Below are 15,706 nucleotides of genomic sequence, written 5' to 3' on the forward strand. Positions count from 1 at the left end.
CCTTTGTCGAGGAATTCCGGGGATTTCAGAAGAGCGATAGCGGAGACTTAGGCCAATCGCGATGCCCTTGTTAAGTGCAGAGTCCTGTGCCACCGACCACGAAGCCAGCCCTGGACGCTGCCCTGCCACGCCAGATACTCAGAGGGTGGGCCTGAGCAGCCTGGAGAAGCTCACAGACCAGGGTAGTGAGGCACTGCCATCCGGGATCTCCCTGTCCATTCCTGGGCGGTGCTAGCTCATCAGAGGGGCCCAAAGACCTTCCCCCGCAAAATGCCTAGCCCAGTCCCCTGGAACCAGGAGCCTGGGAGCTTGTCCTGCGAATCGTAGCTCAATACAAAAGCATCCTTTCATTAGCTCTGTATGTTTCCCTTTTTAATTTTATTTATTTATTTTTGTAAAAGTTTGTATTTATTTAAGTAATTTCTGTACCCCCAAATGGGGCTCCAATTCGCAACCCTGAGATCAAGAGTCACATGCTTTCTGACTGAGCCAGCCAGGCGCCCCCCCCCCCTTTTTTTAATAAAAGTAACACAACCCTGCTTGCTGCACAGATGTTGGAAAATAGGTAGAAGGAGGAAAAAACATAAACCTTGAATCCTACCTGTCCAACTCCATTTCTGTTAGCAGGTGGTATATTTCCTTCTTGTCTTTTGCAAGAGGGTTTTCTGTCAGGACCCCCCAGGGATGAAACAGATGGCCTCCTCTTTGTCCCCAGGGCATGACACATGGCAGGGGAGCTGAGAATGGGGGAAGAATGCAAGAATGGATGGATGTGATAAAGGGACCTGGCTTGGGTGACCTTTCAGATTCTTTTGGACTCTGAGCAACTCAGGATTCTTAGAGTCATAGCTAATGCCCCGTATTGACCTAAGTTTCAGTCAAATGTGCCAAGCCCTTGCTGGGGTCCAGGTGGTGACAGACACTGCCCTTGCCCTGGAGGAACTTGGTTTAGGCAGGCATGGGTGTCCCCAAACTTTCTAGGCCTTGGTGAATGAAACTCTGGTTCACTGTCACAGCGTATTTCATTCATTTGCTCACTCGTTCACAATCGTGAGGTATTTATTGAGCACCTGCTAGGCTAAGCATTGCACTAAGTGCACGGTGGGCTATTATCTTTGGGGAGAGGGTGGTGTGGTAGAAAGTAGATGAATTTGGAGTCAGACACCGTGGACCTCTGTCCCTTTCTGGCTGTGGGGCTCTGACCCATACTCCCTAACCCTCTGAGCTTCCAACCCTCATTTGTAAAACGGGCTCATATCTGCTGTGCGGACCACCGCTTGTCAGTAGTAGGTGCTCGGTGTACGTTACTTCCTTCCTGCCTCCCTCCCCTCCGTCCCTCCTGCCCAGTACCAACAATAACGGCCACCGTCGATTCGGCGTGGACGGCGTGCCCTGCAAAAGGGGGTTCCGTACATTATCGGCTAATTCTCAAATCACCGGCTCCATGAGGTAGGTAACATTGTTCTTAACCCATCTTGATATCCGATTTCAAAACTAGAGGGAGCTCACCACCTCCAACATACCACCTGCAGGAGAACGTGTCTCTTAGCACCAGGGCCCCCTGCATCCTTTTCTGTGCCGGAGGCTGCTTGTGCCAAGACCAACATTTTATCTGCTGGAACCGTGTACAACAAGAGGACTTTCAAGCTGAAATGGGACCCTTTATAGATATACTTCAGGATGCACGAGCAGTCTCCCTTTAAAGGCAAAACAAAACAAAACAAAACAAAACCCAAAAATGGTGGATACGACTTGGGCAAGAGACACACACCTTATGTTGTCCAAATAGCCTTTGGAGCTGGACGTAGGTCAGATTTCCCAGGGGCGGGAGGGAGGCTTCATTTCTGACTGCTGTGCTTTCTTGCTGACACCTATAGGGAGATCAAGAATGCAGCTTCAGCTTGCTGGGCAAGGTTTTAGGTGGGGAAGAAGCAGTACTGACTGGCTTCGCCGCTTTCCACATGTGACCACGGGCCAATCACTTAGACTCTGCAGGCCCGTCTCTTCACGCGTAAACTGCGGGTAACATCAACAGGGCTGTCTGAAGGACTCAATGGGACTCCTTCCGTGAAGTGCTGGGTACACAGAAGGACCAGTAGAATCTGCTCCCTACCGCTGGGGCGCAGGGTGCGTGGCTGGTCTTTCCTGGGCAGGAGACGTCTTTAGGAAGGGCTTCCCCTCCCACTGCCTTCCGAAATGCCGTTCTCCAAGCTCTGCCTTCTGGAGCCCCCTCCAAGCATCTTGCCAAGAGGGGCTTCTCTGGGCGTAAACACAAACAGGCAGGAGCGTCCTCGTGTGCAAAACTACCCCCCCGGCTGGAGGCGTGATCTGGGATCTCGCTCCACTTCAGGACTGTTACTCTTGGGGGTGAAATTGGGGTAAAGTCAGCCAATTGTAGGAACATTCTGCTAGGGCCCTGGGTAAATGAGTATCTGGTGGGTTTTGGCAACACCCCCGCATTCTGTTAGAGGGATGTGGGTGTTGTCTCTAGAAAGCATGCATGGAATGTGATTGTAACCAGCTAAGTGGAAGCCTGCTCCACTGTGTCACATTCTTATTTTGATGGTGTTTGAACTTGGCCTTTAGAATTCCCAGGGAATCCATCAGGAACATACAGAGTGCTGGGCTTGATCCCTGGGCTCTGATTCATATTTGGAGCCTGAAGAGAATTTATGAGGTGTCTCCAGCCTTGCCAACGAAGACTGTCCTGAACCATGACCCTCGGTGGTTTGATTTCAAAAACATCTCACAGAAAGGGCTGCCCCGCAGCTTCCTGGCGTGGCCCATTAGAACCACCTCCCCAAACCTTCTGCTTTGATTTCATACTCAAGAAGCAATTCCTGACCATAGTTTGGCTTCAAATGTAGATTCGCCTAGAGGACTCAATGTGCTAATTGGCAAGGGAGAGTAATCTGACCTGCTTGACGGCTAATAATTCTTGTTCTAAAGTAATCAGCTTGCATTCCGGTTTATCCATCTGTCTTCTGGGAGTCCAGGTGACAGACCCAGCAAGCCGGGGTGAACTCTGAACAAAGTATTTCGCGGATCCACAGGCACTGGAATTCAGTGGTCGCGCCAAGGTCCCTGTGGCAGACGGTGCTGCCCGCCAAGCACGTGTGCCCGCACACCTCCCGGCGGTCTGGACGTGTGATGTATTGCGTCCAAAGGCCGTGAAGAATGAGAGTCCCCATGCTCTTTCCCCCGACTGCACAGCCAGAAGCAAAGAACACCAAGATAGCACAGGGTCTAAAACGCCAAGTAGCTCAGCTTCATGAGTCACCAAGGCTGGAGAGCCACCCAAAGGTCCTGACCTGTCATGGATTGTGACCTGGGCGTGAGATAAGCCTCTGTTGTGTGTAGCAACTGAAGTTCCCTGGGATTCCTGCCTCGGTCGCTAGCGATAATTAGCCTCCACAGTCCCCTCCCCCGTGACGTGTGGCTGGCATAGCTTAGGTGGGTCTGAGGAGCACACGCTAGTTAGCTGTCTTCTGCTTGTGCAAGAAGAGACACCAGCCAGCGTCCAAGTCCCATGACCACCCGCAAGTGGGCCTGTTCTTCCTCACTGACAAAACCAGGAGGAAAACCAGACAATTCCTGGAGGAGCTCACATTTCTGCCCTTGGTTCTTTCTTCGGTCTAACGTGTCTGGGTTTTTCGTACAGGGCTTAGCGCACAGTAGGTGCTCAGTAAAGACTGGCTGTCGGGATGACGCAGCTATGTCTGACTGTCTTGGCAAGGATTGAAGAAGCAGTTTCCTTTTGCACAAGTTCATAGGTCATCAAACACGTATAAAGAAAAAGTTTATTCTCATCACGAGAAGCACACGAACTATTACAGTACGCACCAACAGAAGAAAAAGTGCGTTATGCATCTTCTACTGCAAATTCACAGTACAAAAGATACTGCCTTTTAAATATATATATATATAAAAAAACAAGAAGAAAAACAATATAATAAAAAAAAAAAATCGTCGATACTGTAACGCAACACGCTGGAACCCAGTGGCAGCTTCTGAAAACCAAAGAACTTATCTTGTAGAGTTCCTGATTTTGCAGGGGGTGGTGCCTGCACCTGCGTTTTGTTGCAGCGAGCTCAGGACACTGGCACGGGGGTGGGGAGGGGGGGTGGGGGTGGGGAGACAGGGTGGCCTCGGTGGTAAGAGATCTCTATGAGACAAGAGTACAATCGTGTGACGGGGCGGGATGCCACCCCCCAGCTGGCTAGCAAACCAAATTCCGTGCTTTCCTTGCAACTGTGGGGCGCGGCGTGAGCCAGCGCCTGCCTCGCCTGCAGGTCCCCCCACCCCCACCCCACGCACGACCGCGCAGCAGATGAGCGCATGCGTGGGGCAGGGCGAGCTCCGGCCCGCACGCCAACCACCACCGACAAGGCAAAGGTCCAATCACAGGTGAGAGCTTAACAGTTTCCCATAAATACACAGTATTCGTAAACTATTATTAAGGCACTCAATTGTAAAACAACAATTACAGTGTCGGAAGAGGGGGGAGGAAGCAGCCACCTTCTTGTGTGGCATGGCCAACACAAAGGACCGCGGAGGGCTGGAGGGCTGGTTATAAAGACTCCTATTTAAGAGACTGACTGAGGCCAGGGCACCGGCTGCAAGACAAAAGGTGGTCACGTCCAGGTCTGCTGTGGGGACCGCTGCACAGCCCCACTCCAGATGGGTCAAGGTGGTCCGCTTCGGACTCGGGGGGCACGGCGTGGATGTGGGTGGGACAGAAGTGGCCCACAGGATGATGTGATTCAAGCTGTAGATCTATCGATGCGGCATGAACTCCTACACACGGGGATTCAGTTACGGAACGCACACAGTAAGACCAAGTAGCTGAGCGTGGGGGTCGATCAACTACCTGTGTTTGGCATGCAGCATCGGCAAGAACCTGCGGGGTGGGAGCAGAGCAGGTGAACCTGCACCATGCTGTGTCACAAACTCCTTAGCCTGCCTAGTGCTCCTGCCCTCGCTGTGTCTGCGGCAAGCCAGAGGAGCGCTGGGTGAAATGTATTCCAGCACCGGGCATTTCCTGTCAACAGAGGGCACGTCTCTCTTCAGACACCTTGGGTAAGGTTACTTCTATGACCTTGACGATGTAGCATTTCTTCTCACTGGGGAGAAATGGTCCCAGGGGAGCAGGGCGAGTCATGAACCTTCTGGGATCTGGCCGTGTGGAGAGACAGGTGCCTAAGTCCAGGGCTGTCCTGAAGAGGTTAATTCTGTGGCATCCTCTGGGCTTATCCGGGAGGGAAAAGGCTCTAGAAGGGGCTGGAATGGTTTTTGGCGAGAGGTGTGGAGGGGAACAGAAGAGGCTGGCACAGTGCAGCCATCTGTGAGCAGCTAGTGAGCGATCTCATGCATGACGGACAGGGTACCGCTACCCACTACCCAGGAGCCTACTGTTGGGCACCCAGAGCTCGGCATGGGTCCCCACACCGTGAGATCAAAGCAGCAGGGAATGCCAAGAGTGGGCAACTTTGTTCTCAAGTTCACGCGGTGATGGACATCGCTCCAAGGCCCTGCAGTCGCTACCCGGCCAAGAAACTGAAATCGACATTGTCAGATCATGACCAGGGGGTCCTGTGGTTTCTCTCTCCGTGACCAGTTTCCCCCGAAAACTTAAAGCTTCACAAGAAGACCCTCCCCGCCCCGAATCAATGCAAGATGAACATCTGGGGAAGTTGAGTCTAACTTCTGGCATGCCACAGGAATTAAAGCGAAAGAGAGAGAGGCGAGACAGTACGTGAAAAGCGGTTCAAGGCTCAGGGAGATCATCAAGCTGACTTAGGAAACTTTTGCTCTCTGTTTCAGCAAGGGCGTTCTCCGAAGAGGGTGGTCACCAAAACCAACGACTTTCACAGCAAAGACCCCGCCTCTAACTTGTGCCACCCATGTTCAGAATTCTCGCCATCAGCAAGGAAGACGCGACGGGGCATCGGTCCAGACACGGCATGTCGTGTGGCACAAACTTCCTCTTCCAGGGGCCAGCGTGAGCCTGTCTTTGCCAGGGTGCCCCCAAGCCTGGCGAGGTGTTCTTGCTCCTCTGGGTCTGGGAGAAAAGCTTTGATCCTTTCCTCCAGGCCAGAGTGGTAGCCATTAAATCAAGAGGGCTTCATTTTGCTCTGATAATGGGGACCTGGGCCCTGGTCTGTGTAGACGCTGAAAGGCGAGCCGTGCTTCTGAAGACAAATGGGCAACCGGAAGCCAAAGACTCACTCAAATTCCTAATCCTCCTCCTACACTTTGAAAATTAAAAACATCCGGTTCTCACACACAGACCTGGTCTTAAAAGGGCAACCCAAGCCTGTCAGCGTCAAACCTAAAGGATTATTTTGACACAAAAATTGAGCCACCACATGAAATTTAATTTGGCAAAATGTATTGAACTTGGTATGTTTTTTGAGAATATGTTTCTTTTGGCCAGGGCGGTGGCGGGAGTGGGGGGGGGGGCGGGGTACCCAAAAGGGTTTTCAGGAAGAAGCAGATAATCACCTTTTAAGGTGGTTTGGATTGACAGGTGGGAAAATAAATTCCTATAAAGTAACGTAATGTTAGAAAAAAAAATGATAAAAAAATAAAAATAAAAAAGAATGCCAGAGAGGAAAAGTTCCTGGAGAGAGCATTTTTGCACAGACTCTACCCGCTAGTTGGAATGTGGATCACTCTTGTTCCTGAAGATCCTTCCCGGAGTGCTCTCGGGGGGCCCAGGTCTGACCAACGTAAAACGTAAGACGGCGACTCCTTCGCCCACTTTCGGAGCTTGGCTGGGCCCGGGAGGCTCGTAGTTTCACTGAACCAATCTGGCCGCCGGCGGAGAGCCAGCTATACTCCGGGAAAGCTTCGACCAGCAGCGCCCTCACACCTACACAGCGACCCTACCCTGCGTGAGAGCCGCGAGGGGTGGGGGTGGGGGGATGGGGGGGGGTGCTGGCAAGGTCTGGGTCGGGAGAAGGCAAGGGTTTGGCTTGAGGTGTCCAAGAGGCAGGGAGGGCCTTCAGATTCGCCAGTTTTGTTCTGGAGCCTCGAGGTGTCGAATAAAGCCCAGGGTCCGCAAACTTTATAAAGGGCTGGAGGGTGAGTATCTTAAGCTTCGCTGGCTACCTGGCACCTGTTGCATATTGTTATTTTTTTTGTAACCTCTTAAAAATGTTCTTGGCCCATGGGTCCGTACACCAGTTTTCTGCCTCCTTGGATGAAACCTTTCTGCCTTACCCACCGAGCCTCTTTTCTCTCTCTCCAAAATATTTTAACAGGGGCTCCGCACAACACCTGCGGAGCCCCTCCCCCACCGCCACCGCCCCCCCAGCCCGGAACCAGTGACAGCATGACGTGTGCAGCTCACTGGATTCTGAAAGGGGGCTACCTGGAGCCCAGGCCAGGACTACAGACCTCTCCTCCGCTCTGGCCTCACCGCGAGGAAGAGCCAGAGAGAAACAGGAAGCAGTGTCCTCACCTAAGGAAGGGGCAGCTGTAAACATCTGGGAAGCTTTTCCATCATCTCGTTTCTCTGAGAAGCTGCTGCAGAGTCGCTCCCCAGGAGGGAGACCCCCTCTGCCTCCCCAAACACGCTCCTGTGACCCAAGGAACCCGAGGGCCGGGGCTCCTGGCAGGACGATCGATCCAAGTGGCAGCACCACCGTCCCCACCAGACGCCCAATCACTTCCAAAGCCTCAACACAACCGCACCGGGTCCAGCAGCGGATGAGGGACCCGCAGTGCGTCGTGGGTCCTCCTTCCCAGGTTGGGGGCAGTTTAAACTTTGCCATTGGCAACGACCAAGGACGTCACGTACGTTCCCGCCCCCGTGCCCCTCGCCCCGGCGCTGACCAGACGCGCATCACTCAGCCGTAACAACACAACCAGGACAAAGAAGTCAACCGTACGGATGATCTCCACGCGCCATAGAGTTGGTTTCAGCAACGTCACTGGACGACTTCGTGTTCACTTTACCTAGCGGCGCTTGGTGTGGTCGACTTAAAAGTCTTAACGCTTTTTGGGGTGGTTTTTTTTTTTTTTTTGGTGGGGACCAAAGAAAAAACTCTCTTTTGGAAAAAACCTTTTCTGACACAGCATCATCCCCTGGAACGAGCCTGGGTCACTGTTGTATCTTAAAAACAAAAAGCACAGCAAGAACAGAGGTAGGACTTAATATTGCCATCCAAGGGTTTCCCCGCGAGGGCCCGAATGAGCTACGAATGTGCGCGTGGCGACGGAGCCATCTCGGCTCCCGTTCTCTCGCACGGTGCCAAGGGAGTACTTGCGATGTGTCTGCACATCTGTATATGCTTTTTTAAAACAGGATTCTTCCTGAAACCACAGGACCTGGGGATCAGGGTTTTGTATCTACTGGCCGACGGCTTCTGGCTCTCCAGGGCCACACAGCTGGCTTCTTCCCCCTTTCTTCTTGGGCTACGTTATTTTTTGTCTCTTCCCCTCCTCTCTGTGGCAAGAGGGGGAAAGTCCGAGCATCCACTGTTTAGGAGAAATCAAGATACAAGGGGCTGACCAAAACCCCCGGTGAAACGCACGGAGGGATCACGTGACGGTGTCCGTCCAAACGCAGCAAGAGGCGGGTCAGCTCCTGCTCAGCCACAAGGGGCTTCTCAAGTTTTCTGAAGCGGGTTTCCCTGATGGCGGAGAGGCTGCAGCTGGGTTCCTTGGGTTTGCCCGGGGCTCACAAGGGAAGGAAGACTCGCCCAACTTAGCGTCCCGGGAGTCGGCGAGGGTGGACGCGTCCGCCTCACCGGACAGGTCCTCTGTCGAGAAGTTGAGACTTCCGAGCTTGGCCAGAGAGTGTGAGCGTTTCAGCGGGGAGGAAACGGTGAGGCCCGCCAGCCGGAGACGGGTCTCGATCTCCTGCGTCCGCTGCTTCACGAGCCCGGGCTTGCCTCGGACGCTGTGGATGCTGTCGCTGCTGGAGCTCCGGGTCAGGTTGGAGCTCATGGAGGAGGAGGTGGGGGTGTAGCAGATCGTCTTCAGGAAGTCTTTTGAGAAATGACTGGTGTGATCCAGGCGGCAGAGGAAGGGGGTGGGACTCTTGAGTGGGGCTCCTTCAAGTGGAGCGGGGAGGGCCTCTGACTTCTCGTCACTCCCAGAGAGGCGAGGCAGCGGCAGGGGCCCCGGCGGAGCGGGGTTCTCCTCGGGGATGCTGGCCTCCAGCCTGCTGGTCGTGCCGTCCCTGGAGGGAGAAGCCGGGTCTGCGGGCGTGCCCTTTAACCTCTCCAGTTCTTTGGTGTGCTTCCGGACCAAGCCCGCCTTCTGCAGCTGAATGATGGATTCCTGGTGCTGCATCAAGTAGCTGTTGGTGGTTGGTTTCTCAGCTTCTTTACTGAACAGAAGCCGCAGGTCCTTGGCTGGCTTCGGATCTTTCTTGGGTGGGGATTCATCCTTCGCCACTTCCATGCTTGGAGGGTTCTTATCACAGTGAGAGTTCTTCAAAAGGAGGGACTTTGGCAGGGCTCTTTGGGTTTCTCTGGAAGGTTCCGAAAGGCTAGCTGGTAGCTCTGGGACAGCTTCAGCCCCAGAGCCACCACCGTCTGACCTCCTCGAGCCTGCTGGTGGTAGGAAAGGGAGACTTTCGCTTGGGCCAGAGGCCAGTCTCTCTAAAGCTCGGGCCCTGCTGGACGTGTAGGCCACAGGGGAAGATGTGAGGTGGGGCAGGAAGGTCGGCTGGGTACAGATGGCGGGGGCACCGGGGTTCTCGCCCCGCTCCCTGAAGGCCTCAGGAGCCCCGCTGGCTGTAGGGTACATGCAGTCGGCACAGGATTTGTAGGAAGGCTTCACCTTGTTAAGGATCCCGAATATAGCATCGTGCTAAAAGGAGACGAGAATGTGGTGAGTATACAGTAACGGGCCAGCGGCCACAGAACACGAGGAGGGCGTGGGGTGGGGCTGGGGCAGGCACTGGTGAGGGAGCCCCCGCTTCAGTCAGTGCAGGAACAGAGGCCTCTCAGAACCCCCTGGGCCATGAACAGTGGCGGTTAGGGATGCCGAACCAAACTTTCCAGAAGCTACGTGCCCACGATCCCGGGGAAATCCCCGGCCACACTGCCAGCAGGGCGGTCAGGAGCAAGCCTTGCTCAACCCCACCTCCGCCATCTCACCTGGATGCCTCCCCTGTCCTTTCCCTCTCGGAACAAATCTGTGCTTGGGGAGTATGTGGCCTGCAAACAGGGCTCTGCCCTTCTAGCATGAATACAGCACGGCTCCAAAGAACCACCATGTAGCTGTGGACTCTGGTCTTCACAGTGAGGTGGCAAAGGGCAAAAATGGCTTTGGAAAGACCCCCTTAATCTTGCCCACCCAAATACGGGTGCCCATAGTCTCGGATGAGGGAGCCAGGCTGAGGTGGTTCTTTTTGTTTGTTTGTTTGTTTATTTGGGGGGAGGGGCAGAGAGCGAGGGAGACAGAGGACCGGAAGCGGGCTCTGCACTGCGAGCACAGAGCCTGACACGGGGCTCAAACTCACGAACCACGAGATCAGGACCTGAGCCGAGGCCAGACGCTTAAGGGACTGAGCCACCCAGGCGCCCCTAAGGTGGGTTTTATGTACCAAGGGAGAACACGTTTGCGATGTTTTCTGAGGAAAACCACCTGCCTCTAGGTCAGTGTGACCTGTGCCTCCACACTATGCCCTTCTGATGGGCGGGGCACCTGCTCACCTCCCTCATGTGCCCATAGGGCTGCTCCTATGGGCTGTGGTGGGGGAGGCCGACCCTCACCCCGACAGTGGTTTAGCTGTGAGATTCCCAAGCTGGTCTGAAACAAAGGCTTTTTGGCCAAGGGCTGATATTGTAGGTTTCTCCCTGTGTCCTACCACTGGCCCTGACCGTCAAGGATTAATCCCATCCGGTGTCACAGACGTAGGTCCCCCAAGCTAAGGAGTCACGGGGTAGTCCAGTCCTGGAGGAATCCTAAGGAAACCCAGCCATGATTCCTCGAGGCTGCAGGGGAGCATATGGAGAGCATGCGGTGGGGGAGGCGGGGGGGCCTGGTCTCCCTCGGAATCCTAGCCTACTCAGGACTCCTGGGGCCGGCTTCCAGGTCAACCAGTGAGACCAGATCACTTCCGACCTACAGCCTGAACTCACAACCCGGAACTCTGACCAAAGTTTTCTTCTAAAACCTTCAGGACCTAACGTTCTAACACGTGGTGGAATGATCCCATGGTGGGAGATTTAAGACCACCTTTCGGAGCCCGAGGAGCAAGAGGCTGGGAGAGAAGTCACTCGTCCAGCTCCTACTTAGGGAGTACCTGTCACACATCATGAGCTGTATCAGGCGCAGGGGCTGCAAACAAGACATGGTCCCCGCCCTAAGAGGGTCTACTGTCTTCTAGTGAAAACGGACCAGGACACTGAGTGAAGGCATAGTCTTACAGATGAACCCTCACCAACCTGGAGCCATAGCTCACAAACAAGAGTTGAACAAATGAATGAATGCTTGTGTCTGGTCCTATTCCCTTGATCACATCACCCGTTCAATCAAATTCTGGCCAGGGAAGGCAGGCTGTGTCCTTCACGTACCTTCTTACCCAAGCTGCTCGTCTCCTCCATTCTGTGACTCACCCCATGCCCTCTGAGACTGATGGAGGCACTACTGTCCTGGGCAGAGGTCTTATGTCCTCTCTCTTTATGGGTATTTGCTCTTTGAGGAAAGGGGGAGTGGCGGGAGAAATTCCTGAGTCAGGAACATGCGTCTGGAATGGCGTTTGGAGGTCGGTGGTGGGTCGGCCCCACTTCATTCGTATTAAAAGGTGGCCAAGGCAAACCCTCTGTACGGGGGATGCTGGCACCTGCCGGCTTCCCGAGTGCTCTCGCCGTGGCGAGCCAGCGCAGAGTGAGGGGGGACGCCGAGAGTGGGCGGCACGGGACACCCCCCACCAACCCATCCTCCGCCCCTGGGCCGCTCGGAGGAGGAAAAAGCCTGGTGGAATTAATGATTTTCTGAGCGAGCGCCAGCTTGCCAAGACCTTGCTGCAGAAACCCACCACACAGGAGAGCCACAGGGGACTGCTGGAGTCGAGCATCCGAACAGTAGTCGGAAGACCAGACCCATGATGATATGGAACAATTCCCACCGGTTTCTTAGAGGTGATATTGTGGTCGTGTCTCCACTGAAGCGACACATCTGGGATTTGTTTCAAGACAATTCAGAGTGTGGGGAAGGGAGGGAGGGTATGAAATAAGAATGGTCTTGTGTTGATCAACGTGAAGCTGGGTGCTAAGTCTTGCTTTCCATTTTATGTAAGAAAGAAACCGAGGGGCGTCTGGGTGGCTTAGTCAGTTGAGCGTCTGACTTCCTGATCTCAGCTCAGATCGTGACCTCACAGTTTGTGAGCAGGAGCCCCGTACTGGGCCCCACGATGACAGCACAGAGCCTGCTTGAGATTCTCTCTCTACTCTTCCCTGACTTGCTCTCTGTACCTCTCTCAAAATAAATAAAAAAGAAAGGAAAGAAGGAAGTCGAGCTGGAGGCGCAGCCCGAGCCGAGCTGTGACTGAGCGCCCCGCAGACCCCCGACCTGGGCACGCCTGCCCCGCCCCTCCGATGGCGCCCGCTGGCAGGGGGGCAGGACGGGCCAGCCCCGCGCCCACCTCGAAGTCCTCCGGACAGCTCCTCTTGCTGTTGTTGTTGTTCAGGTTTTCCCGGTTAAGCAGGCTTTGGTCCAGCTGGGGCGGGGGCCGCCCCCACCGCCCTGCTCCCGGGGCCTCCTCCCCTTCCATCTCCTCCACCTGGGGCGACCAGCCACTCCGGGCCTTGGGGCTCCCGAACTCCAGCTTCTTCTTCACCTCCTTCTCGCAGGGTCCGGAAGCTTCCTGGGGATGTGCGGCCGGCCTGTGTGCCTCAGTCGCCTCGGCTGCTTCCTCCAGGAGGGCGTCCCTCTCCAGGTCCTCCAGGTGGACCACGCTGCGGGTCTCGCCGCTGGGGGGATGCAGGAGGGGGTCTGAGAGTCGCCGGAAGCAGCAGGGGAGGGCGGCTCCTCCTGGGGCCCTGCTGTCTGGGAACCCAGGCTGGGCAGCGTCGTCCAGGCAGGGCAGCTGGGCCTCTGGGGTGCCGTCCAGGGTCTCCGGCAAGAAGTCCCCAGACCCTGTGGGGTCCTCCATGGGCGGCTGGAGGCAGGTGTCGCCCTGCTGGCGCCACAGCTTGTTGTGTCGTTGTTTGCTGCGGGGGAGGAAGGGCAGAGGAAAGTCAGAGGGGGCCAGTGCCCGGAGGGTCCCCGGAAGAGGGGTTGCAGGGGGAGCCGGTGAGGGACAGCCCGAGGCCGACAGAGGTATCGCTAGGACCCTCAGCCACTGGGGCGCACGTCAGGAGCCTTAAATGGCTTTGTCACACGGGGACTCTGTGGCGGGTAACGTGAAAGCAGTGTAGACCCCAAGGGTCAACACGGTCTTGGGGTCCCGTGTCATTCTGTGAACTTAGCCACTCTACTGCGTGTTTCATCTCCGTCTCGCCATCTGTCAACGAGGATGAGAATCCTCTCCTCCCCACACCGTAGGGAGGCAGTGAGGACGGCAACAGACAGCACATACAGATCTCACGCTGACCTGACTCTGTAACCACAGAATGTGCGCTAACTTGGGGCCATCTGAAAAAACTGGAAATATGCATTTAGGTCAGAAAAATTACATGTGGGCCCCTGGGCGGCTCAGTCAGTTAAGCGTCTGACTCTTGGTTTCGGCTCAGGTCTCGATCTCGCGGTTTATGAGTTCAAGCCCTGCACTGGGCTCTCGGCTGACAGTGTGGAGCCTGCTTCAGATCCTCTGGACCCCGCCCTCCGCCCCTTCCCCACTCGCGTGTGCGCGCTCTCTCTCTCAAAAATAAACATTTAAAACTAGGTCTTATAAAACTGTAGTAGTATTGTTATAACACATTTTTAAAAAATGTTTACTTTGAGAGAGAGAGAGAGAATGTGTGAGTGCAGGGGAGGGGCAGAGACAGTGGAGGGAGAGAGAAATCCTGAGCAGAGCCCGACGTGGGACTCCAGCTCACAAACCATGAGATCGTGACGTGAGCCGAAATCAAGAGCTGGACACTTAACTGACGGAGCCACCCAGGTGCCCCCGTTATAACACATTTTTAATGTAAGGATGAAAAAAAAAAGAGAGAAGACAAAAGTTTAATGTGAAATAAGGTAAGTCAGTCACCTCCACGCACCTTAGGGCGACAGTAGCCAACAGCATGCGGGTGTGCGGGTTACAGCGAGAGAAGTAAACATAAGAGGACAGCGTGAACTAAGGCCCTGCTGTCCGGCAGTGCACGGGAGCACCACGGCCATTCGTGACGGCTCTGTGTGCGCATTCAGGCAAGGCCGAGAGGGCCCCCAGATGGGGCTGCGAGTCACGGTCGGTGCCTTGTGGCTGTGAACTCAGCCTGAAGACCCCTGGTGAGGCTGCAAACTCCTGATGGTGCAGCAAGTGACTGAAGGGCCAAGGGAGAGAGCAGGACCACCCACCTCTTTCCCTCCCTCGCCTCCTCCCCCTCCTCCCCCCAAACCCCTCCTCATCGTCCCTGGGCCCTGCCCGGGGATCTGTCCAGCTGCTCCCTGGTTGACAGCAAAGGGACTCCAGAGACGTCTAGGGCTGTCCTCAGACCCCGTTCAACCCTGCCGGAGCACTCCTGCTTTCTCACACGTGGCCAAGAAGCCAGTGGACTCAGCTTGTGGCCTCCTCACAATACCAGTCAGAAATAATCCAGGGAGGCTCCAACCCGCCAGAACAGAAGGGAGTCCCAGAGTCCAGCGGGGATCCACCTTCATGGGGCCTCCCCACACAGGAGCCTTGGGAGCCCACGGACCTGGGGAGTGCTCCCTCCCCTCTGCCGCGCACCCGCGCGCCTGTGGGACAAGCTAATCTCGCGCACCTGTTCCTCCTCCCTTCCCCCCTCCCCCCCATCATGGGGGATAACCTGTACTCTGCAGACCTTTTCTGGACGGGGGTTAGAGATTTCAAATGTCACCGTGGGCCAGCTATGGCAAAGCACCTGCGAGGGCGAACTTGTGCACTGTTCACACAAATCTCAGAACAACCCTATCAGGGAGGTTTTAATCCCAAACTCAGAAGAGGACACAGAGGCTCGAGGCTTGGGGAGATGGGCGAGCTCGCCCTGAGGGGCCCAGCTGGTCAGCACCGGGAGTATCTGCTCTGCAGCCCTGGGAACCGCCCCGTGGCGAAGCCTGGCACGCGGCTCGGCGCAAAGCAGATGCTCAGGAAACGGGGACGTCCACGTGCCTGTGCTGCACATGACGTCATGCCTTGGATTAGAAGCTGTGCACCGTTCCCTCCGGCAGCAAAACAGCTTTCTGTGTGTGCCAACAAAATCAAACAGATCCCTCCTGGAAACCACTAATCAAACCCCAAACAATGGTTGTTTTCTCAGACCGGCACCGCACCCCCCCCCCACCCCAGAAGCAGGGTTTTAGCTGTGGAGCCCGCTCGGTCCCCTCGATCCTTCTCAGCAGGCGGTCACCCACCTCGCGTCCAAGATGCCTTCATACTCAGACAGCTGCCTCATAAAGCCCGCGTTGGGGCGTGTAATGCTGCGCTTTTGCTTCACGTAGTTGTACGCTTTTTCCAGAGGCCAGCCAAACTCCTTCATCGCGTAGGCTATGACCGTGGAAGCGGATCGGCTGACACCCATCTTGCAATGCACCAGGCACTTGGAATGGTTCCTCCTGCAGGGGTGGGGCGGCGGGG

General features: G+C 55.3%; 1 protein-coding gene and 1 long non-coding RNA gene across 8 annotated transcripts in view; both read right to left on the reverse strand.

Moving 5' to 3' along the window:
• Positions 1–2,212, reverse strand: LOC125148881 (uncharacterized). The gene is made up of 3 exons (XR_007145728.1): positions 1,772–2,212; positions 602–737; positions 1–122 (listed from the first exon to the last, which is right to left on the reverse strand). It is a non-coding gene; the product is annotated as an uncharacterized LOC125148881 (long non-coding RNA).
• Positions 2,213–3,782: 1,570 nt separating this feature from the next.
• Positions 3,783–15,706, reverse strand: part of SSH1 (slingshot protein phosphatase 1) — a 64,096-nt gene continuing 52,172 nt past the window's right edge. For 6 of the 7 annotated variants that reach the window (XM_047827299.1, XM_047827298.1, XM_047827301.1 and 3 more), the window contains 3 exons: positions 15,484–15,684; positions 12,608–13,175; positions 3,783–9,825 (listed from right to left, as the gene is read on the reverse strand). In XM_047827299.1, the coding sequence (XP_047683255.1) occupies positions 8,587–9,825; positions 12,608–13,175; positions 15,484–15,684 (2,008 nt within the window). In that variant the 3' untranslated portion in view covers positions 3,783–8,586. The remainder of the gene's footprint in view (positions 9,826–12,607; positions 13,176–15,483; positions 15,685–15,706) is intronic. The other variant, XM_047827300.1, reaches the window with a different exon arrangement.

This window comes from Prionailurus viverrinus, chromosome D3 (assembly GCF_022837055.1).
Source record: "Prionailurus viverrinus isolate Anna chromosome D3, UM_Priviv_1.0, whole genome shotgun sequence".
Classification (NCBI taxonomy): Eukaryota; Metazoa; Chordata; class Mammalia; order Carnivora; family Felidae; genus Prionailurus; species Prionailurus viverrinus.